At 41.2% G+C, this 25,065-nt stretch overlaps 1 protein-coding gene across 5 annotated transcripts; it reads left to right on the top strand.

The window, feature by feature from the left end:
* Nucleotides 1-3,652: 3,652 nt before the first annotated feature.
* On the top strand, nt 3,653-16,596 carry LOC115101161 (paired box protein Pax-8-like). 5 transcript variants are annotated; one of them, XM_029620425.2, is made up of 13 exons: nt 3,653-3,850; nt 4,337-4,502; nt 8,209-8,337; nt 9,286-9,451; nt 9,693-9,890; nt 10,150-10,226; nt 10,589-10,714; nt 10,958-11,124; nt 11,786-11,906; nt 12,482-12,718; nt 12,990-13,091; nt 14,457-14,543; nt 15,463-16,596. In XM_029620425.2, exons 3-13 carry the CDS (start codon nt 8,268-8,270, stop codon nt 15,531-15,533), a joined length of 1,422 nt encoding a protein of 473 aa, XP_029476285.1. In that variant the 5' UTR covers nt 3,653-3,850; nt 4,337-4,502; nt 8,209-8,267; the 3' UTR covers nt 15,534-16,596. The 5 variants fall into 5 exon arrangements, with proteins under 5 accessions (XP_029476285.1, XP_029476286.1, XP_029476287.1 ...); XM_029620426.2 differs by lacking the exon at nt 4,337-4,502; XM_029620427.2 differs by lacking the exon at nt 8,209-8,337.
* Nucleotides 16,597-25,065: the final 8,469 nt, after the last annotated feature.

Below are 25,065 nucleotides of genomic sequence, written 5' to 3'. Positions count from 1 at the left end.
AATTATTCTGTCAGTTGTGAAATTTTACTGTTAAAATATGAATTCATTATTTCTTAGATTAAAACTTAGATGCTTCAATGCTTCATCTTTTTATTTTGTGGGATCATTGATGCTACACCTGTCGAGATAAAGCAATAACCTTTCAATGAAACTACAGCGTCCAATCTGCAAACGTTGGTATAGGCATTCATCTAAAAACAAGCATTTCTTTAAAAAGTAGGCTCCAGCCATAAAGACCGTATTCATTGAGGAATTACACAGCATCCTTGGACTGAGGAGACGTTATTCATTTTTTTTTTTTTTATCAATTTTTTTGAGAATGTTTGCAGAAGGTGTTCTTGATATGGGTGGCTGTGCTCAAAGCCGAACGCTGCTGTAAATATTTTTTTGCTTTGATCAAGGTATGGTTTTTTCTTCACTTTTTCATTTTACTTTATATTAACTGGCTCCACCCGAGCGCTACGTTGATTGTGTCGGTCCATTCAATAGTCAAATCGCATAAGATCTTGAGAATATCCTCTGGCGAAATGCTTTTCTCCATTGCATGTTGACAACCAAGTCTGAGAGTGGTTCTGAACTGAAGGACATGACAGACTGACTGTAGGCCTACATGTGCAGCCTTGGAAAACAATCCGCGGGTTGTCGTAATAAAATCTCACAGTAGAAAATAAGTAGGGGCTGCATAGGCCTGCATAAATTACAAATTAAACGGGCTTGTTCATATGGCCTGGACGGAGAATGCTTTCAGAAACTGTCTGCGAGTTGATCTAATACCAGACAGATGAATTGCCTTGGCTATACTCTTTATTCGAATGAATCATTTAGTTCAGGTTTTATTTCGAAATTATTATAGATGATTATATATTTACAAAAACATTAGGCCTATATGTAAACTATATATATAGCCTACATCCCCTCCCCCGATATCCCCCTCCCCATTTGCAATACGTTTATTTTGATATTGCAGAGACCCATTATATCTGAATTTACACTGTTTAATTAGGCTATCAAAAGAGTTGTGCGATTACTGGAAATAAAATAGATTATTTTAGGCTAATAATTGAACATTTTTGGCGCAGTTTTGGCAATACACGCAACCTGAAAACCACCGTCATAATCGTTGACGTAATTATTCAATTGATGTAGGCCTAATTATGTTATTTCTTCTTCCTCCTCTTCCATCTTCTCATTTTCATCCCCATCATCATTATAATATTAGGTTTATTAGTTCAGGAAGGATCATGATGAGGTCATATAATTATTATAACAGTACCGAAGGTAGCCTACTATATTAACATATGCTACTGTGTTGTGTGTTGCATATTCTCTTTTCATTATAATCATGATTATTATTGGTGGATACTCACATGACCCAGTCATCTGAGAGTCTTTGGGTGTATATTCATGCAATCAGTTTGCCTCAAAGCAAGCCACACAACAAAACCCCTGTAACTAAACATTATTAAAATGTGCACTTCTGATGCAGATAGCCATCTAGAAGTTTTAATCCCTTGTTAAACTCTCGATAACCTCTGTGTTCCATCTTTCTTTCTATCTCTCACCTCCCTCCCCAGGCAATTGCCCCTCGCTCTCGCTCTCTCTTTGCACAGGAATTCTCTGCTTCCATCTGTAATGTTATGATTCGCTTTAGTCCCTCGACAGTTTTATTTATTTCAAAACATTCGCCCTTTTGTCCCGGAGCGAACCTGATGTAATGGTATTTACATTGCATGGCGGGCCGGGGAAGATTGAGAATGAGCTCACCAATTGTAGCCTAACGAGATAAGGATTTGCGATGCACTGACCAATGATGTTAAATTGTTTGGGGCGCACAAGGGTCCCCTTCTATCTACTTCACATATATGTCGTAATCTCGCAACTAACAGGCCGTACAACGTTTCTAGATTGTTTTTAAGGACCTACACTCATTGCCCCGACTATATGTTCTGTTTCCAATCACCAATTTCCATGGCAAAAGGTTGCACTTTTGCATAATCAATTTTTGATATGTCTTCAACTGTAAAACAACTGTAAATTGGTGCCACGAGCCATATGGTTAGATAGACTATCATTTCTACTGGGCAGACGACACTGTGGTCATGTTAGGCAACATGGGGTCATAAACGAGAGTCATTATAGGTGTTATGTTTGTTTTCCAAGCTCGTGAGAACAACTAAACAGTGTTGGAACGCAGAGGGACACCGACACCCTGTTGCGAAGAACCACGCGCATATTTCACGGAGCCCATTCACTTGATTAAGTGGTGAATGTGTAAAATAAGCTAAGCCATTCAATACGCACAATCAGAACGCCTTGGCACTATGATAACCAGCAGCTGAAAATGCGTGGGATGTGATGTTTGGAAGTGATGTTCAGACGTGATGTCCACTCATTTGGATAGGCAGTGTCTACTGTCTACTGTCTCTGTGTTGAACTGGTTTGACCTTAAAGAACTCACTGTAGACTTATTATGTAAGTAAGAGACAGTCTACCATTAGTTAGTCATCTAGTATGGGTATTTACAGCGCTACTTGACGGAGAGGTGAAGAGGATCGTAGAAAAGCTTAGAGGGATAGAACACAATCCACGTAACACTGTCTGACCTACAACTGCACAAACCACCACAGAAAGCAATCTAAGGGCGGGTGGGTGAAAGGTAATACAATAATGTAATCCCACATCAACATATAAGACTGAGTAGTTGTTTTCTGACTGAATTTGGTGATGATGTTGAAAATTATGTATATAAGATTTACCTCTGTATCTTTGTTTAGGTAACAGAATAAAAAACAGCCATAATGTTGTGTTGGTAAAAAATATATATATTAATAATAATATGTAAATAGAAATTCATTCCAACAATAAAGACAAGCAATCTGAAAGAAGTTTCTAATAAACATTTTGGCTATTAATGTGCAAAAAGTAATACATGTAATCAATATTGTGGCCAAACATGGCCTATGTCATCCATATTTAATTAGTTGAAAGTTGTGTAAAAAGTAGCAAATACTAGCAACCGCTTATTCAACCTTTAATGTGATCCATTATTTTTAATTGAAGTCCTCTGACACGAAATAATAGGCTGTCCTATATCGTTCAAGTATGACTGTAAGCAGATCATATCTGATGTGCTTATTCAGGGTTTAAACGTAACATCTACATCGTGTAGGCTATCGGCTTCACCCATGTCCCTGACATGCTATGGTCATATATTACTCATTTTATCGCTCAAATAAGAGGACATATACCTGTCATGTGATAGCAGACATTGTGACAGATCACAACAAATCAAGTTCCAAATTGTGTGTGAAAACAGTGTACTCCAAATTAACCGGAATTCACAGACCCCCGGAAATCGTGTCACATCTTGTACACAATCTAATCAAAGCGAAGCTGTCGCTGGGGGTGAATGAAAACAAACCGGCTCCTTGACAAGTGTTTCCGTAAACGTTACTGTTTCTCTAAGACAGTGTGTTGTATTGGGTGGAATGCCACTCAAAACACAAAATCAGTCATCCATGTGGTTTTGGGAAAGGTAACACCCTCTTTTCAAATAGCCACACCTCACCCTTAGTTCTACTGCACTCCCCTCGACTCCATCATCCAATGGCCGCGGCGCACCATCGCCACTGCGCGCCTCGGAGAGCGTCTGTTGGATAAAACCTTGCACAGTATTAGTAGCAGGTCGTGAACAGCTACACCACCTCTGCCTGTTGAGAGAGTATCATACCAGACGCTTTATCAAAGATTGACTTGGATCTCCCCGGCCGAGGTTACATTTTCTCCGGTGTGGTCAAGCATTGGATAATAATAAGGATATCTGCACGGACCTTTTTTCTGCAAGGCGAAGGTAATTATTTGCATCAATGAGGTGTTTTTTTTTATCGTAAACGCAATATGCAAACGGCTAGACATGGGTACATCACTGTGTTAGCAAATGTGAATGATTGTTAACATCTTTAACAAATGGTTGTAAATGTGTAAAAACTTAACAATGAGTAATGTATTGGCTAATCGTTTAGTTAGAGTATCGAGTCCGTTACATTCACTAAGTAGTGTGAGAGAGTAGTCCCTATAGAGATCCTATTATTCCTAATTGGTAGTCCCAACAAAGATCCAAAGCCTACGATAAGCAGTGAAACGTGTTTTTTGGTTTTGGCTTATTATATAAGCCTATATATTTATTTAAATAAGAGCGGCGACGGGGATTTAAGACTCCAATTGAAACTGCAACGCGGGCGCTAATATATTTTAATACTATGCCACACTATGGCATAACCTTACTTAACAGTATTCATAAGAACCCCATATTAACTATTACAATGTCCTCTTGCAGCAAAGAGTGCACTCAGGAACACATTCATTCCAAGCGAGGCCCCACATGGACTAAAAACATCTAATTAACTGGGAGAGAGAGAGAGAGAGCGCGTGGACCCTCTTGCATTTGTCAAGGACACCCAACGACAAAGACCTCAGAGATATGTCCAACACCACCGGACGAGGTAAAACACAAGATCTGAGACTCCCTTCCCTCGTATTGCTATAGTATTTTGGCCGCCAAAGAGAAGATAATCACATGCATTTAGTAGCTATTACTCAAATATAGGCTAAATAAACAGATACTTTGTTAAAATGTTCCTTAGAAAAAGCTGAACTCATTCATCAATATGAAATATTTAATTGTCAAAGCAAGCAAAAAATGCAGTACAGGCATGACAAAAATATTTCAGAGACCTTGACAGATTTCAGCCGTTATTAGTTTATGCTCAGGCGTTGACAACGGAATAAATTCAAAATCCCTGTAATTATTTTCTATCCAAGTTTCGTTAAGAATACCTAACATTTTTCACCGGGATTTCTAATGGCATGAAAACGAAAAGCTTTTAAAGTAATTGAGTGATTATGCTGATAATAAACTGTATTTCAGTAGCAACGACATTTTGGCCTACGGGTGCTTTGAATTATGAAACACTTGAATAGTGTTTGTTGTTTCATTCTCTAATACTTTGACATTATTCATACTGAATAAGGACGTTATTAACAGAAACAGGCTATGTTTTGTTGTAATATCTGTATACCCACGAATTCTGAATACATTAGCATAGTTGAGTAGTCCATGGCTGGTTATACAGTTTTTATGAAGTTTATACAGCAATGTTTCTCTTATCAGAGCAGAGATCGGCTAGGAAGGCCAAGAACCTTAGTCAATAAAAACCGAATGATCAATAATTGAATAACTTAATGTGCACCTGTCTTTATACACTGTTATTACATTTATTTTCCTTAATTTCAGGGTGATCTTTGTAAAAGTTATGACAGAAAGTCAATTAATGAATGTAACATTTAAAAAAATTGAACTATCAATGATCAGGCCAACAATTCTGAAAGTTGAGCCTGGTGTTATAAATCCAGCGTGTATTTACTAAACAAAATAACAGATTTTCCTTCTCTCGTGGAGGGTTTGTCAAGTTAATTGGACGTTAGTTTAGCTGACAGATATAGATTTGGGCCAATCCGTGGTCATTGTCACTTCAATTGTGCCAATGATGGAACGGTGGGGAGCTGAATGGTATGGCTTGTTTACGTTTCACCCGGTCTACCCCGCGGCATAAATTATGACACCCTCTTGTCGCCTCAAATGCGCCATCTTCTTTCATGTTCTCATAGCACCCGCTGTCAGGGGTTACAATAACCGTTCAGAAGTTACAGTGCAGCATTGCACCTCCGAGGTTTTGAGGTTATTGGGTGCCGTTTGGCTCAGTTGGTAGAGGATTTCGCTTGTAACGCCAGGGTTGTGGGTTCAGTAAGGGAAAAGTACGAACATGTCTGCACTCACTATAAGTCACTCTGGATAAGAGCGTCTGCTAAATTACCAACATTTAAATGTTATGGGTCTATTCAAATTACGTGACAATATTGTTTAAAATTGTTAGGAGTAGCCTTTAGGATAGTCAACCGATGTTGTCAAACATAGACAATCGATCTCTAGTGGCTGATACATAATTGTACCTTATAGCCTGTGAGCATCCACCTTTTCTTTTAAAACTGCTTATTTTGAATTGAGACTAAATAATGGGTTGTGCTAATCGTGGTCAGTGGCCACACGTTCATTCTATAACCTAATGGCAAGTTAGTGGAATAAAACAAAATATATAATGAGTAGGCTATCATATAGGGACTAAAGTGCAGTGTAACAGAAATGCTGCATTATTGAAGTTCATGTGAAACTAAAATGGAAAGTGAGAGGAAAGTGAGAGGTTCTGCAATAGTTTGTGTGGGCTATATTATATTTAATATAAGGGTATAAGTTACACACACACACACACACACACACACACACACACACACACACACACACACACACACACACACAAAATAGGTGAACAAAACCAGTTTTTTCAAGTATGGTAGATATTTCCTCTGGCATTTTGACGGCTCCTTATGCTACATTGTAGATTGTGTTCTCAATCCAAATGTGTACATACTCATTCAAAAGGCTAGGCCTTTAGACATAGTTCCCGCATCATTTGAAGTCTAGAATCAATAAAACAATATATTTGACAGTGGATTATAAATTCAAATCCATTTTGAGGAGGAAAACCATGCAAGGGGATTCATTATTTTAAGGGAAACTACCTAAAGAATGAATGGCATCAATTCAAATTACGCGAAATGGAGACAATATAGGCTATTAATTGTGCAATTAGGATAAATCGTCTTTATGAGGGATTTTTGTGTGTGTGTGTGTGTGTGTGTGTGCGTGTGTATGTATGTGTTTGTGTGACAGAAGAGCGAGAGAGAGAGTGCACGCGCGTGTGTATATGCGTGTGTGTTTATTCCCTTGGGGTTGCTCAGCTTTAATATCCTGCAGGTTGGTGAAGCTTGGCGGGGAGATTTTTACACACTCCGCTAGCACGGTTAATGGTGCTCCTGCTCCCCACCCAGCCTCGTCCGGCCTCCGTTTGATGTGGAAATAAAAGCTGGGAAAGGGCTGAGAAAAGAGCAAGGCGAGGAAGAAAGCTGCTGAATGGGTTAAATTAAAAGCAATGGGATTCTTACAAAGTCACTGATGCAGTCTATAGAAAGACAGAGAAGCTGCTGACAACTTTCAAAATGACATGGCAAACCCTTTCCCCCAGCGTCATTTCCAAGTCCTCTTAAAGGAGACGTCGATTTTAGATTTTGTAAATGAAAATGGTCAACTATAACTAGAACGTGTATTACCTGGTGTAGTCTAGGTAGGCTAGTCTAGGCCTATGGTAGGCTAGTCTAGGCCTATGGTAGGCTATTCATTTAAGCATCGACACAAGGGAATACATTTTATTCTACAAACGAATATGCATGCGCATTATCTCGAGCATATTGGTGAACCATAATAATTGTATAGGCCTATATGGGAAATGTTCATAGGAATCACTATTACATTAATCCCTATAGTTCAAATACAGACGATGGACACGTTCTGCCATAGACTACATCACTCTCAATGTAATATTTTTTTTTTTATAATAACCGCATTATACCAACTGACTACTGACAGCCCATCGAAGTGTTTATACGAGAAGAAATGTAGTGAGTATGCTTGCACGCAAATAGGCTATCAATAACTTGATTTACACCACACAATTGCTATTTGACCTAATATAGATATTGGAAATGGTCAACATGCTCACGATGTAGGCTACATTTTTCTAATATAAAAAACGAATTATTGCCATTTATTTTGCGTAATTGTAAATGTGATAAACATGTCTGTCAGAGAGGTGGTTTCACATTGAACTTGGTGCTATAACCTATAGAAACCCATTATCCTCGCAGATATACTTTTTTTTTTTTTTTTTTGCGAATAATTGACCAAATCGTGGAAAAATAAACTCCAAGGCATAACATGATGATAAATAATTGACTTTGTCATTTAGGCTATAGAATTGTAGCTTAGACATTATCACTTCAGGGCATTTTGAAATCGAAATGATGGCAATATCGTATCATTGTGCATGTGAGCTGTTTTTCCATGCCGCTTGCCAGAATGGGCCTAAATTATGCATGGCCTATGGGCCCCAAACTCCTTACATAAAAAATGTAAAAGGCGTAAAATTCTCCGCTTTATAACGTTTAATGTGAAATTCATTTATATCAAAGTTAGGATAAACTTACTTCCTCTGCGAGAAATGACTACCTTCTCTCGCTGCCTTGTGTGTCCCATAGGAAACCCAAACCCGGAGAGAGGAATCTAGAGGTCAGAACCAGGATTGAGAACATCTAGAATGTGGAAGACTTACACAGAGCTGTCTAGACCAGAGGCTGTCAAATTTCTAGCTAGATCCGACTTAATTGGTCAGTTACCCTCTTTTACCACTCTTTTAAAACAACACTGAATTATGCATGATAAATTGACAAAATATATTCTGACATGTGCATCATTCACATCTCTGTCATCATTTTTATATAGCCCTTTTAAGATCTGTACCCGGGTTAGTTTGATAGCTAGGGGCTCTATTCAATCTGTATCGCTGAAGCGTTACAGATTGCGCTTTAGAAATGTAAAGGTAATTTCCCGATTGAGCCAACATAGCCTGTACAGCGTTTACCGTGAATAGAGTCTCCGCTAAATGCGGGAACTTTTCATTTACATTTCAATCACTCTGTAATGCTGAACTTCAGCAATATAGATTGTGTAGAGCCCTATGCTACTGTAATTTATAGTTTAGTGAATATTTTTTTGTTGTCCAACATTCATATCAATTACCTGTAAACTTGGACACACTAAACATGCCTGTCTCCTCAACATAAAAAAAACAGAACATGAAATAACTTTATTTCAAACAATACAGTGAAACAAATTCCAGGAAATATATGCTCATTGTTATGTTCATGACCTGCACAAATTTGTGTGCTGAGGTTCACAAAGGTTCAATAACATCTTCTCTTGGAAACCCAAAGGACCCACCTTTTATCCTGTTATTTTTTATTGCATTCTGAAAATGATATTGCCAGTAGATGCCTAAATAATATGTGATTTATTTGATCAATTCATCTATTTTGTTCTACATGTCTGTAGTATGTCATTGTCGTATCAAGGTAAGAACATTAGGTGCCAAGTAAGCCCTGTCACAGACCAAACAAATAGCTTGAAGTAGAACCAGCCCAGACCCAATATCAGTGTGCCCTCCCTGTATGTGTATCCTCTGTGTGAGGTAGTGCTGTGTGTGGGTGGGAGCGTGGGTGGCAGTGAGTTCAGGTTCCATGACATTTATAAGTGTTTCATCCCCCCTCCTCCCCTAGGTCATGGGGGTCTTAACCAACTAGGCGGAATGTTTGTGAACGGCCGTCCGCTTCCGGAGGTGATCCGGCAGCGCATCGTGGACATGGCCCACCAGGGCGTGCGTCCCTGTGACATCTCCCGCCAGCTCCGTGTCAGCCACGGCTGTGTCAGCAAGATCCTGGGACGGTGAGCACCTCATAGCACCTTTACACCTTTACACAACAGGGCGATACTGTTAGCAGCCCTCTATTGTGTTCTCAAGACACCTAAACCATGAACCACGGTCTCCCATTGTGAAAAGTGTCTGGGTTCACTGCACAGTACATCATTGGTCATGGAAACATCTATTTTTGTTCAATTCAAATGATGACCACCCACATTCACAATATTGCTCTCTGACTGAACAAACCTCTCTCTCCTTTTCCAGCTACTACGAGACTGGCAGCATCAAGCCAGGAGTGATTGGGGGCTCCAAGCCCAAGGTGGCCACTCCTAAAGTGGTTGATAAAATAGCAGATTACAAGCGTCAGAACCCCACAATGTTTGCCTGGGAGATCAGAGACAGGCTCCTGGCAGAGGGGGTGTGTGACAGCGACACCGTGCCCAGTGTTAGCTCCATCAACAGGTACTGACTAACCTCTACATTATGCTATGTGTAAACCAATAAATATCACTAAGTGGGCCTTTAAAATAAGAACTGTTATCTCTTAAGTAGTGTTAAACAAGTGTATAGAAATTGAATCAGCAGAACAATCGCAGATGTAAATATGTGGTGCAATAGATTTTACACTGTTGTCCAATAAACACATTTCACTGCACCTATCTGGTATGTGACAATAAAACGTTGATTTAATATTATTTATAATCTCTGCTCTTTATTCCAGAATAATCCGAACCAAGGTGCAGCTGCCTTTCAACCTGCCTCTGGATGGTAAAGGCCTAAGCCCAGGACACACACTAAGTGAGTCTCCACACACATACAAGCACATGCACACACACACACACACACACACACACACACACACACACACACACACACACACACACACACACACACACACACACACACACACACACACACACACACACACACACACACACACAGACAGACAGACACAGACAGAGACCCTAGTCATTAACAAAGCACTATCACCCCCCACTCCAAGCACCAACGCACGCCTTCACTAAGGCCTAGCATTATGATCTGATCATGTAGTATTTAGCCTAAAGAAACTCCATGCTTAATGGTTCGTAAGATTAAGCGCTAATGGTCAACGATAATATTGCAGTAATAATAGTCTGTTTTCCCTTTCTTTCTGTCAGTCCCCAGTTCAGCTGTCACTCCCCCAGAGTCGCCCCAGTCCGACTCCCTGGGCTCCACCTACTCCATCAGTGGCCTGCTGGGAATACCACAGCCCAGCCAAGAGGGCAAGAGGAGCCATGATGACAGTAAATACCCACAAATTCTTGTGCAATCCCAAATCCTGATGTTCTATACTCCTCTCACATTTTATAATATTTTTTTATGCAATTCAGTAAGATTCACTCTGACAATTTATTCTACCATAATTTATGTACAAACTCAAATAGATTCAATAACTTCTCAATATAACCCCACCCTCTCTCTCTCTCTCTCTCTCTCTCTCTCTCTCTCTCTCTCTCTCTCTCTCTCTTTTCTCTCACCTCTCTCAGGTGACCAGGAGAGCTGTAGACACAGTGTGGACTCTCAGGGCAGCGCAGGCGTTCCTAGGAAGCAGCTGAGACCGGAGCACTTCCCCCCGCAGCACCTGGACTGTGGCTTTGACCGCCACCACTATCCACCAGACTTCAGCTCTGCAGCAGCCAGCAAGACCGAGCAGGTACGGTGACCTACATGTCACATTGGCACTGAGAGGTGGAGTCACTGGCATGGGAAACATATGTTTACATTGCCAAATAGATAATAAACAAAAGTGAAATAAACAATAACAAATGAACAGTAAACATTACACTTCCAAAAGTTCCAAAAGAATAAACACATATCAAATGTCATATTATGTATATATACAGTGTTGTAATGATGTGCAAATAGTTAAAGTACAAAAGGGAAAATAAATTAACATAAGTATAGGTTGTATTCTCAATGGTGTTTGTTCTTCACTGGTTGCCCTCTTCTTGTGGCAACAGGTCACAAATCTTTCTGCTGTGATGGCACACTGTGGTATTTCACCCAGTAGATATGGGAGTTGTGTAAAATTGTGTAATCTGAGGGAAATACATATCTCTAATATGGTCATATATTTGACAGAAGGTTAGGAAGTGCAGCTCAGTTTCCACCTCATTTTGTGGGCAGCGTGCACATTGCCTGTCTGCTCTTGAGAGCCAGGTTTGCCTTCGGCAGCCTTTCTCGATAGCAAGGCTATGCTCACTGAGTCTGCACATAGTCAAAGATTTCCTTATTTATTTGAATTCCCCCCTCTATTTTTCACACACAACACAACGCTCACGTACAAATGGTTCATCCGCTTTTATTCTCCACAGACTGTGTACCCTCTCTCGCTCATCAATGGCAGTCTAGAAGACGGGAAGACCAGCCTCTCAACATCGAGTGCTGCTATTGGTCGGAATCTGGCAGCGCACCAGGGTTACACTGTGGTGACAGGTAAGACTCTAACGATGGATGGTGCCCTCTCACCCCGCACAAAGATCAGCGCTCAAAGATGAAGCAGAAGGAAAACTGAACACGCTGGCATATGGAAACATTAGCATATCTCAACACCCAATTCACTAAGGCAGTTATTTTAAATATCATAATGCATTCATAATCTGTGAATGTAATAGCAGTCTGTTTAGGCATGTATACTCCGGACTGTAGCAACTGCGGTTGTCATCAATCTGATAATAGATCTTGTTTCCGACCGAGCTATCATAGCAGTTGATGTTTATCTCTGCAGTGCAGCCACATGTTAGCTTGCCGTGCCTGCTGATGCGTTGTACAATTAATTTGGCCTATTATCACGAGCTGCCCAAAGCACCCTTTCAAGTTTAATTTAAAACAGACGTACAATATGTGCTGTATGTCTAATGCAGTACCCGTTCACTCGTCATTTGTTTCAAGCATTAATTTCAGCTTCCTGGCTATTTCTGCTGTGTATTTGTTAATCCATTCATTCATATTAGTTAATTCCATTTTATTTCATTTTCTCACCCATCCACCCACTGGCCATGCCACCTCAGACCCCCTACAGCCCCTCACACTTTGTCTGAAACAGGAAATGTCCCCGGAGGTGACCAGCACAAGCCCCTCCCTAAATGCGGTGGCCAACTCTGCCTTCCTAGAGCTGCAGTCATTGCAGGCCCCTGTCACTGTCAGTAGCAGCTGCAGTAGCTCCAACCATTTCCCTCATGCGTTCAACTCATTCTCCCATCATGCACCAGTGTACGGCCATTTCAGCAGCCAGTCTCTCATAGCAGGTAATGAAGCATTCGTCTCACCCATTGCCACGCCCTGTAGGGGGTCCATACAGACAGTATAGACTACACTCGCTTATCATGTCACCTGCCACAACACACCAAACCCCATGTGCAGTACTGTACTGGAACGTCAATTGCTGTAGATGATGGTGAGCACCACTGACAGTGCCAGAATTGATTTGTTTTTCATGTGTATATCCAGCTGCTGCACTACTACAGTATGTGTACATCCTCATGCTGACAGTGTGTGGTCTGTCCTCCTCTGTTTCAGGGCGGGATATGGTGAGCTCCACTCTCCCTGGCTACCCTCCTCACATCCCCTCCAGTGGCCAGACAGGCTACTCATCCTCGGCCATCACTGGCATGGTAGCAGGTAAGACTCCCGTCCCTTGACACACACAGGCTATGAGACAGGCCATGGCATCCTAAAATGGGATTTCTGAGAAAGAGATGAATGATGTCTCTACTTTCAGTTCAGCTTATATAAATGCAGTTCATAGTTTTATTTTTAGCCAAACCTGATCCTATCTGGGTTTTCCCTTGGGGAACGCTGAAACTGCATATGCTATTAGGACAAAGCACCACTGAGAAGGATTTAGACACACAAAAAAAAAATTAGGCAGTGAGCAAAACCAACGCTAAAAAAGCAAGGATGGGCGTGAGACAGGGAGAGCGAAATGCTGGGAGGGAGGATTGGAGATTAACAGGAAGGCATGCTGGTTAATGAGTAGCCTGCTCGACTGGTGAACTGCATGGCGGTGCAGCCAGGGCCCAGGGGGTACAAGAGAACAGGCTGGGGGTTCCGCCTTGCTGCCCGCACCCCCACGCCGCCCCTCTGACCACACATCACCATGGGAACCAGGGGCCCCACCAGAGGGGGGGAGAGGGTGGGGGGCCACAGGGTGGCAGAGTGGGCCTGGGTGAGAGAGAGAGAGAGCATAGGAGGAGGGTCTTTGTGGTGTGTGTGTGTGTGTGTGTGTGTGTGTGTGTGTGTGTGTGTGTGTGTGTGTGTGTGTGTGTGTGTGTGTGTGTGTGTGTGTGTGTGTGTGTGTGTGTGTGTGTGTGTGTGTGTGTGCGTGCGCCTTTTTATTTGAAGTCTGCCCTTCGAAGCGCGAAATGAGAGGGTCTGATTTATTATTTTTCTGGTGGGCTTGCTGTGAGGAAGCGTTCATACACAATTACTCACAGAAAGGGGGGGGGGGTCTGGGGGGGAGCAGGGGTATTCAATCCAGCCAACATAATTACCAATTAGATATTGGAATGTTAAAAAAAAGAAGAGGAAAAAATAGAGGAGACAGAGAATGGCTGAAAGGCTGAAGCAGGAAGTGAGGGATAGAGAGGAGAGGAGGGCATTTTGGACGGACGGAGAGGGGAGGGGTAAACGCTAAAGAGAGGAAGCGGAGACTAGCCACACGCACCAATGAGTCGAGGGATTTTACCCCCAGCCATCCACCTGGCCCATAGATTAATGGTTTACAAGATGCCCTAACCATTGGTGAATTATGAGCTAAGTCTTAGCAGATGCTGGCAAGAGGACAAACACCCTCAACTGAAGGCAAAAAAACAAACACTTTGAGGAATGCCGTGTCTCTATAAGACATTTTATGCCTGATATTGTCTGTGATGTGTTTCTTTCTATACACGTACATCTGGGAATTTCTTACTGAATGATGTTTGTTACTATATGTCTCTTAGTGTACATCTGATGTACGTGCTGTTTTGTTCCATGTCCTTGCAGGTGCAGACTACTCTGGTCAGACCTACACTCACTCCCCCTACACCTCCTACAGCGAAGCTTGGAGATTCACCAACTCCAGCATTCTCGGTGAGTCAGTCAGTCCGGCACAGTGGTGTACAATGGACACACCCTTCATAAGTATTAGAAGCATGTACTGTAGTCTGTGTTGTGTCAGTACTGGAACGATGAAAGATTCCACACAGGACCATACTGTTTATAAAGCTGATGTGTTATGATTGAAGTGAACGTGACAAAAGTGACTGAATTGTTATAGATAAAAGTCCCAGCTTCCAATTATTATTATTATTTTTTAATGCAAACCATTCCTGTCAGGTCAAGTTTATACTTTGAACCTTATTCAATAGCTTTGAACCTAAAATACAATGAATTTGAACCTAGAGTATCAATGGGAAAACCTCAAATACAAATCCTCACGCCAACCAAGAAATAAAGTACAGTCAAACTTTTGGTTTCAGTCAGGTCACATGTATCAGGATCTCCCCTAGTCCCCATGGAAACTAGTTACCCAGTTACGAGGGGGTCTGCGCTATACCACTGCCGTCTCTTGGTGTGTACGGTAACTCTCTCTGAGCTTACCAGCCTATGAGAACTTGTGTTCTGTTGTGACTTTCTGGTCACAAGTCTGTGTGTCACCTTGAACCAGCTGATTTCACCAATTATTAACGACACCGGGGAACATAGACAGTATTAATGCTTGTGTGTTCTGAATGCTTAATTCTATGCATAATGCAAAATATTCGGTGATATTTCTTCCATCAAGTAGACCCATACTTTAACAGAGAGAAGGTGCAAAACAGGCAGCTTTATTCATGGGACAAACTATCCAAGCAAGGCAGATTTCCATCTGAACCATCTGCTATTGTCATGTGGTTGATGGGATTAAGAAAGCCTGCTCTACGTTGCATTGTCCCTCCTAACACCATCAAAGCCAAGCTAAAAATCAAACCACAATGGTAAACTCCTTTATCTCTGTCGCCCCCTGCAGGTTCGCCCTATTACTATAGCTCGGCCTCCCGCACCGCTCCACCATCCACTGCAGCCTACGACCATCTCTAGCTCCCATGGACCAACCCTCATCAAGAGGACTGATAATGGGGACCAACAGGCAAATGCAGCAAGGGATAGGAAGCTATGAGGAGAATTGGACTGTCTCCCAATGATGGACAGGGGAGTAAAGACATCCGAGGGACATTGAAGACTTTTAGTGGCAACACTGGACCAGCTATCCTTGACCCTGAACTCATGGACAATACCTTCTCATGGCTAACTAATTCATTATTTATTTGTTTTTAATGACAGCCTCATCCAGGGTGACTTGACACGTTTACACATGACATTCTAAACACTGTAATACATTTGGGCAACTGATGTCTATGACTTTGTCAGTGGCAAAGGCCCTGAATCCTGCATTGTGTGTACGTCGCTCCAAAGCCGTTTCACCAAAGACTTTATTTGTAGCACATTTTGCAACACTCTGACATGCGACTTTGACTTCATGACATCATAGGATGTTTTGGTGGCACAGTACAGTAAACAGCTTTTTTTGTGAAGCTACTCCTGTATTTGCATCAAGTTTACAATAGTTTTATACAATAATACACACGTCCCTTTCGCATTCCAGTGTCGGTTTTTTCAGGATCGTCTGTGTTGAATTGAAAATTCAGCCTCTTTGAGCTCAACCACCCAACCGAACCTTCCAGATCTTAAATGTAGTGCAGTGCCAATTGTCTGAATGAGGCATACAGTCACACGGGGTATCATTCTCATAGCAAAATGTCCTCATGTCCTTGTCAAAAAAAATGTGTTTCATGAATTGAACTGTCTGGGTTACTCTTGTTTGGCAATATGTATATATTGTAAATGGCAAACTGCTCTTGAGAAAGAAATGCAATTTTATCAGAAGGATGATTTGGGGGTGAATATTGTGGGTATCTGAAAAACAAAACAACTCTTTTTTTTTTCTTTATGATAATACGATTTTGTTGTCATGCTGATGTTTAGTATGAGAACTGTGACTAAACTGTTTGTTCTTTTCTTATACTGTTATTAATGTTATTGAAGATGTAAATATGGAATTTCTAAATAATTATTTTTAATTAAATAAAGCATGACAAAGTGATTGTGCACTGCATTCTTTTCCCCACATGTTTGCACATCTAATGAGTCATGAGAACCTTTACATTAGAATAGAGTCCTATTAAATATCCTTAGAATCAACTGACAAAAAAACAAGAAACCCGTTTCTATTCAAATCTTTACAGTTTGAGTGTTGTGGCATGTCGTATGTAGTGCATGAACAAGCATAGGCCTACACAAAGCTCCCCACTACTTCCATCACAATAAGGAATGGACATCACAATGAGAGGATCATTGTTTCGTCACAGTGTTGTTTCATGCTGCACAAAGCTCCTATTGTTCTAACAATCACAAAATGCCGCTTAGAACTTCGCTTACAATCTTGTAAGATTGTAGCCCTGTATACCAACTCCTCATGCTGAAGCATTTATAATCGATTAGTAAATCGTTCATACATCATCTATTAATCATTACACCGTTCATAAGATGTATAATAAATGTCCGTAGAAACCATTTACTAATCATTAGTTAAGTATTTTTGCGTCGTCTAAAGTGTGGCCCATTTATACTTTATGAATGTTTTGAGTGACCAGTGTTATTTCTCCCAAAAAGATGGGTAGACATTCCAGCAGACAAGCAGACAATTCAGAGGATGTTTAAATATATTGAAAATGTTATTCCAAAACAGTCACATTATTGTAATAGTGTGATGTGTAACTTTAGACACGTTATACTGAGTAAAAGAACGTTTCGTCTGAAAATGCTATCGTCAGCGTTTCTTGGCAGGGACTTTTCTACCAAAACCAAGTTGCAGATTGCAGTCACTCCGTTATCCATACAATGCTTATGAGTTAAGGAAATAAACATCTGAATACATCCTATCGTTGAACTATCCCATTACGGTTAAAGAGTTAACACATTTATTAAGGCCCAGTAAAAGTGCTGCCAAACAATGCCATGTGTGAAAATTAGTCTGTGGTTAAAAGACTGAAGCACTGGAAGCACTTAAAGGTTATAACATTTCTACATGCACATCATAAATGTAAAATGTCTAACTTAATCACATATCAGTGGTTATGAAAGAATAAAAACTAGAGAAAAACTGGCAGGTCTGGCCAGCTTTTGTGTGTAGGCTACATCTCTCTGTTTTATGATTATATTGTGTTCATGAGGTTGACAACATTAGCAAAATAATCACATTACAACACCTCCTCACATCATTGAGACAGTTGTTTTACAATAGTTTTTGTGAATAAAAATGTTTCATATATTTCCTTAAAGGCCTAGTGCAGACAAAAACTAGATTGTCCTGTGTGTTATATATACTGTATTTCCACACTATGAGGTTAAAATAATACTGTGAAATTGTGAAAATGATGTTGTTTGAAATGACTGCCTGAAATTTCAGCCTGTTTTGGTGGGATGGCGTTTTGGCCTGCCTGGTGATTAGTTAAAAAGACCAACAAAAATGACAGTTCCAAACCTCTCTGCCAATAACAGCTAGTTTTTTCAGTTTTCCCCTCCCCACTCAGACCACTCCCAGACCGTCCTAGCAAAATTCTTGTTTGAGAAATTGACCTTTGCCAAGACCTTTTTGTTTATTTTTGATCATTTTTTATTTGAATTGAAAACAATCACAGTAATACAGTTAATTGTTACCCACAAATGATGCAGTGGACCTTTAAACATCCTGTGTTGTGTGCTTATTATGTTACCATTTATATGTTCTAGGCTATTTTACGAGTTTAAGGAGCATCAGATACCGCTGGAATGTCTATCAACGGCATTTCCCTCTTTTTGTCAGAAATTACACTCGTCACTCAAACATTTATCAAGCATTTATAAAGTATAAATAGCACACACTTTAGACACGGCCATGCAAAAATACTTAACTAATGATTAGTAAATGGTTTATAAGGACCTATATTAAATGCCTTATGACCGGAGTAATGATTAATAGATGATGAATAAACCTTGTACTAATCCATTATAAATGGTTTATAAGGACCTATATTAAATGCCTTATGACCGGAGTAATGATTAATAGATGATGAATAAACCTTGTACTAATCCATTATAAATGGTTTATAACGTGGAGTGATTATAAAGTGCTACTAGGAATTTTAGTCGCAGTGCAACTCTTTAGCCTACAGTCAAAATAGGTGTTCTGCTAATTTCAATTTATCAACACAATAGCTCACCAGATCTCACTCCCTCACACCACTTTACTGTGTCCTATTAGTGATGTCAATTATTCACAAAGACAATAGGCCTAGTTTCCTCCCGTGGATCTAAAATGTAGGATTCCCATTGTGCACAATAAATACGTAGTGAATTAAATCGTTATAACAGAATACATAACTATTCCTATTAGTTGCTGTTGTTATTATTATTATTATTATTATTATTGGGGTCTATATGGTTCCACTGCAAAACTCAAATGTTGCATATTTTCTGCAACTCAGCAATTTACCAGAAACGTAAAGAGGACAAAATCAATGATCCTGATCAAACGCGCATCTGTTTAATTTCTTTTTTTATTTTCTGCTTCATGTAGTTTTATTTGCAATTATTTCTCCCCTCTTTGCGGCCTCATAATTATACCGCGGTAACGAGGCCACGGTTCGGCGGTGCCACGGCCCACCTGGACCCACCATCGCAGCACAAGCCGCGGGACTTGATGGATGGCCTGCCTCGCCGCCGTGCATAAGTCTGATTCGATACCAGATCACACCCCATGATGTTGGAAAGAAGACCTACTGTATGTGTAGGCTATTGTCTCTGGAAAAGCAGCCAAGCCAAGGCAATTCCTTTTGTCTTCAAAAGGGACTCAATCCTGTTCTGTCTCACATTTTATTTGTTTTATTTGAAGGTGTAATTTAGGACCGCAGTGATTGTGAACTGGGGATGAATTCGTTGCTGTCTTTATTTTCCCCTAGTCTTAGAGTTTATATTCAACTTCATCAGTGAGTTTCTGCGCTAAGGTAAGGTAATTGGTAAGGTAATTGTGATTGTGAGCTGACAAATCTAATAGGCCTACTGCCACATATCCTTTGCATATAGTTGCATATTCAGACAATTCGTAACCTAAAATTAGTGCATTGTGGTATTCTACTTCAAGATAAAGACTCATACATTATATCAATAGAATTAAGAGACTACATTTGTTTTTGTTTTTACCATAGGCTAATTCAAACTCTTTTTAATGAAATACTATTTTTAACTACATCCATTTTTTAAAATTCATGTGTTGTTTTTCTTCTGAATGTAGGCTATAAACCTTTATTGGTCCCTCAAAAACGGAACACATCACGGCCTTAATTTGCCACTAAAAGAACCACTATAACAATGCAAAAATCAAATGAAATTAAGGCTAAGCTCCCGTTTGAAAAAAATGGTTTTAAGCAAACAATATCAATGATAACTGGCAAGCAATACAATGTAATCAGGGCAGTACTCAGCAACTGACGAAGATGATTCATGACATCTCTTTATTTACTGTATGCTCTGTCTTCCTCCCTCTCCCTCCCTCATCCTCTCACTTTCTCTCTCTCTCTCTCTTCTCTTCACACCTCTCTTTCCTATCCAAGTTGCGACCCTTATGCTCACTCTACTCTCTGCCCTGTGTACTTAAGACAATACTCCCTTCTCCGTTGTTGTTGAAGTGGGATGTCCCACTCCCATCAAACGAATGGAACACATTGTTTTCAGTTCCCTGTGCAGGCACGCAGAAACACACATCACATCCACATACTGAAACACAGAGGAGCTTTAAAGTATATGTCCCCTCTGTTTTTTAATGGCTGCAAAATGAGGCAATCCCCCCAAAGCATCAAATTCAAATTCCAAAGCCTCCACAAACCCAGCCAGCTGACGGACTGCCAGGGAAATAATGACAGCAACTGTTAAACATTAACAATCCTGCAGCCAAAGAGTCGAAAACAACATAATACTGCCACAAACAACTACAACACAAATACTTCATCTCTCTCTCTCTTTTTCACACACACACACACACACACACACACACACACACACACACACACACACACACACACATACACACACACACACACACACAATTCCCAGCCCAGGCCTGGCTCTGGGCGACAGTGGGCCTATTAGTGTTAAGGTTTTGGGCCACAGTGCTTCTAGTAATGAGCCCGGCAGCACAATACAGGCACCCGGCCGGAACAGCTGAGGGGGGACAAAGCCAGCAGGATGGGGAGAGCGCTGGGGGCTTGGGGTAACTACATTTAACACAGAGAGGGACAGAGCGGTGTGTGTGTACACATGCATCCATGTGTGTGTGTGTTTGTGTGTGTGTGTGTGTGTGTGTGTGTGTGTGTGTGTGTGTGTGTGTGTGTGTGTGTGTGTGTGTGTGTGTGTGTGTGTGTGTGTGTGTGTGTGTGTGTGTGTGTGTGTGTGTGGTGCATGTGTGTGCCATAGCCATTACTGGGACAAACTAAGAGACAGATAGAGGCCCCTGGAGTAGCTGCTGCCAAAAAGGCAGTGCAGAGAGGAGTGTGTGGCAATCAGTGGAATGACGGGTCAGAGTTGTCCCGCGCCAGTCAACTGGAAACTTCTCCACTTATCTCTGGGCCTGAAACATTGGGCGAACCAACTCAGACTCGCAAATAAGCATGGTGCACAGGACAACATTGGTCTGCCTAAATGAAACACAGGCTGCTGTTGTTTTAAACTGTGAATTGTGGGGCTACAAGGTTGCGCTGAGGGTCTCGTCTGCCGGATGTTTTCTGTGAGGACAGGCTTTGAGGCTTGGTGAAAAGCACTTCATCCAGACTGTTTGATTGAAATCGTCACCTTCATTTATTGATTTGGATGGAGCAGCGGTCATTAACGTGAGCCCTGTCGGTCTGTTACAAAAAGGTTTCTCTTTCAAACTATTTAAAATGAGCTCATTGTCCTGGAATGACATGTCCCTACCAATTCTGAACGGTCTCCGATGTCATCATTAATATATTTCCCTTGTCAGAATAAACCTGAGAAAAGCTTTAGTGATCACTAATCTACAGATTTTAATATGAGTACTACTTCTTTCAATTATACCCTTGAAAACAGTCCCTCTTCCTCAAACATTTATAATGAATACCATCAGTAACTTCAAGGATCTCATCTGTCCATCAAACCATAGAAGGACTTAAAACAATGGAAGTGGCCAAACAGAAAAGAAGTGGCCAAACAGACGGTCTCTGTGAGCCTGTGGTAGATCGGAGGTGAAAGACAGGTGCCCTCTGTTTGACTGGCCTATTAGCACACATCCCTGAGGGCAGGAAGCACTATTGACTGGAGACATCAAGAGGAACGCACCTTTCAAAGCACACACCTTCCGGACTCACATACACACACTCCTATATACAACCACCTGGATCAAATCTGCCAGGTATCAGGTACTGCCCCGAGGGAGAGGCCTGAACTCTGGACACGGGGACAGAGTCAACCAAGACCAACACTGCTCTCTCCATCAGATGCTTCAAAACATACTCTCCTCACACTCAACATTTCATTTGCTACGCGGCACTGCGCAGATCTATCATGAATAGCACCAAGATGAAACCCCTCACTAGTACTGATTAAAACTCGGTCAAGCTCAGATTGAAAAGGACACACCGTCAACATACAGTGTTTTCAGTGTTTGTCCTGCCTGCCCAGATGAAAAGCTCTAACCGCAGCGTACTGTACGCCGCCTCTAAACCCTATTCTACGTGTCATTATGTTTGTCTGCAGCGCCTGGGTCTGAGAAGCACTGAATCCCTGCCTAGGGAGTGTTGTCCCAGGCAGGAGTGTGTGGAAGTGGGGAGTGTAATGTTAGGTCATGCATTGAAATGCCCTTAAGCCAGGCACTTTACCTTAACTGTTCCAGTGAGAGACTCCACGGGTACAAGGGCTTCCATTCTAAAGGGGACGAAGGAAAGAGTAGAACGTGGAAGTGTTATTTCATGTTAGGCCTGGGTCTGCTTAGCAAATCAAATGAATATGTCTGGTTTCTGAGTCTAAAATGGGGGAAAGAAAAAAAGGATGAGTCTAATGCTATTTCTGGACATCTCTGGCCTCCATGCCCTCACATCTGGTACCTGTGAAAAGGGGCTAAATAAAATAGGAAAGAGGACAATAAGAAATATGATGATGACATGATAAATAATAAAAGCAAAAAAAACGAGACAATAAAACTGATAAACAGTTAGAGAAACAGCGTAAGTATGAAATGGAGCACGGTTGTGGGGTTTGGTGTTGATTGTCACACTGGAGACTCTCTAACTCAAGTGGACACAGAGGGAGCTGACAGTGGATAAGTGAAGGGGGATGACGGTCCAAATGGAAAAGAGACTCCTGAAAAGATCACAGAGAGAAAAGAGTCAAATTCAAGAGCCGGGCCACAGAGGAAGCCACGCCACGACGCCAGCAGTCAAGAGTGGAGCGACTGAAAGGCCAAGGATATAAAAGAGGATGGGGAGAGGTAGAGGGAGTAAAAAGCTACATCGAATACAGAGGGGAGAGAGAGACAAATAAAGGGTTAGTGCAAATAAAAGATAAAAAGTAACAAGTAGAGTGTGTGAGGCGTCAGCACCAGATGGGCAATGTGTGTCGGGAGGGACATTGAGGGCAGAGGCAGGAGAGACAGACGGAGAAAATGAAACACAGGGACAAATACTGTGTGTGTGTGTCTATATTAGGGCTTTTGGAATGTTGGATAGCGTTCAACACAGGATGAGTGTTTGTGTGCTTCACAGGGAGAGACCTTATGTGTGGAGGGGCTTATTTTGAGTCCACTGCCCAGTGCAAGCGTTGGACAAGCCCCTAATGATCACAACTCTGGCCTTGCCTTTTTAATTACCCAACCAGCCCTGACAGAGCGCCACAAAGCTCTCCAGTCCACAGAATGGGGAGTAGAGGAGGGGAACAAAAACAGGACCTTTCCATCTGAAGTATGGCCCTAACCTCTGCTAATGCAAGGCTGAGTCCTGCCTGCCTCACTGCCATGGCCACTCTTTGTGTGGAGTGGAGGAGCAAGATGGCACTCCAACCCAGCACCACTGCTGCTGTCATGGTCTAGAGAACATGTATAGAGCCTGGGTCAAGACCCTCCATTGATGAAAGCCAAAGTATTCACTGCAATTTGTACCCTGCATGCATTAAGAAGAAGCCCAATGTGAATGTGTGAAAGTCCATGTGTTTAACAGGTTAACATTGCCTCAGAACAGCAGGATTTCTGAATTTCTCCTACTGTTGCAATTCATGTACAACAGACCAAGAACTTGAAGGTTATCCAAGATGGCGTCTTTTGAGCTTATCAGGCAGACACACCCGGAGCATTGTCATGGCCTGAAGCTCCTGCCAATCATTCGCTCAATCAATCATCCACATCTTTAGAATCGGACTTTATCTTAATGGTTTGTGGTTATTAAAATTAATGAATATGAACCATTTTAACAGAAAAAAACACACAAATAAGCACTATCACATTAACGCAGGTCCTGTGTCAGCAATATCATAACATTACACATTTGATGAACCCATGTCTCATGACACGGGTCCTTTACTTGTCATTACCAGATGACCTGAACAAGAGAAACTCTGGGCCTTAGTATGCCAGGATAAACTTGGTACCCAAGCAAATGATGTATAATGTATTTCTGAATGTATGCATGTTCCTGTTCAAGACACTAGTCTTGATCCTGAAGAGACTAGCCCTTTTTTATATACCTATTGTCACATCACATTCCTGTGTGTCATCCATAACAGTGACATTAACGAGGAACGTGAGGGTCTTCTGAAACATCCTGTTCTGACCGTGGCTGAAGATGTCCCTCTGAAAAAGAACGGCCCAGAATTCCTCCACGTGCCACGCGAGATCAAAAAGCTATTAAATCCCTTTTCACCATTCTTATTGACAAGGGCATACGTGACTGGCAGCTCAAACAACTGGGATGGATCATTTAACTGTTTTGATTCTAAACTCAAGAAGCCTAATCAAATCATTGTGAAACTTACAGTGAAATGTGATGGTAGTCTTTCATGGAGATGAAATCCAAATATGTTTATATAAAAGGACATAGAAGATACAAGACTGCATAACTAGAATGAGCATATTGACATAATTTAGATTCTTTTTCAAACTGTTTTATAACTTCTTTTTTATTTGATGTGTGATACGCTGTTGTATAGCACCCTCATGTGGCTAGAGTTCCACACTGGCTATACAGAGCAAATGAGTATGATTTTGAAACTGCAGACACATTTCTATATAAATAAATAGGTATCTCAACATATCACAGCAAATTCATAGGTGTAGGTAGGTCCATGTGGGTTTTGAGGGATCAAAATCGTTAGGAGACAATCATTCGATTACTCTTTTTGACCCGTCAGCATGAAACATCGACTTCTGAGGTTCAATTAATTTTGTTAAATTGAAAGTGCACAAATATGAACTAAAATACATTCTCTCTTCATAAGATAAAAGTAACAAACAAAAGGACTCAAGCAAGTTCCC

Source organism: Oncorhynchus nerka, linkage group LG19 (assembly GCF_034236695.1).
Source record: "Oncorhynchus nerka isolate Pitt River linkage group LG19, Oner_Uvic_2.0, whole genome shotgun sequence".
NCBI classification, from domain to species: Eukaryota; Metazoa; Chordata; class Actinopteri; order Salmoniformes; family Salmonidae; genus Oncorhynchus; species Oncorhynchus nerka.
This window is presented reverse-complemented; position numbering and strand designations above follow the sequence as displayed.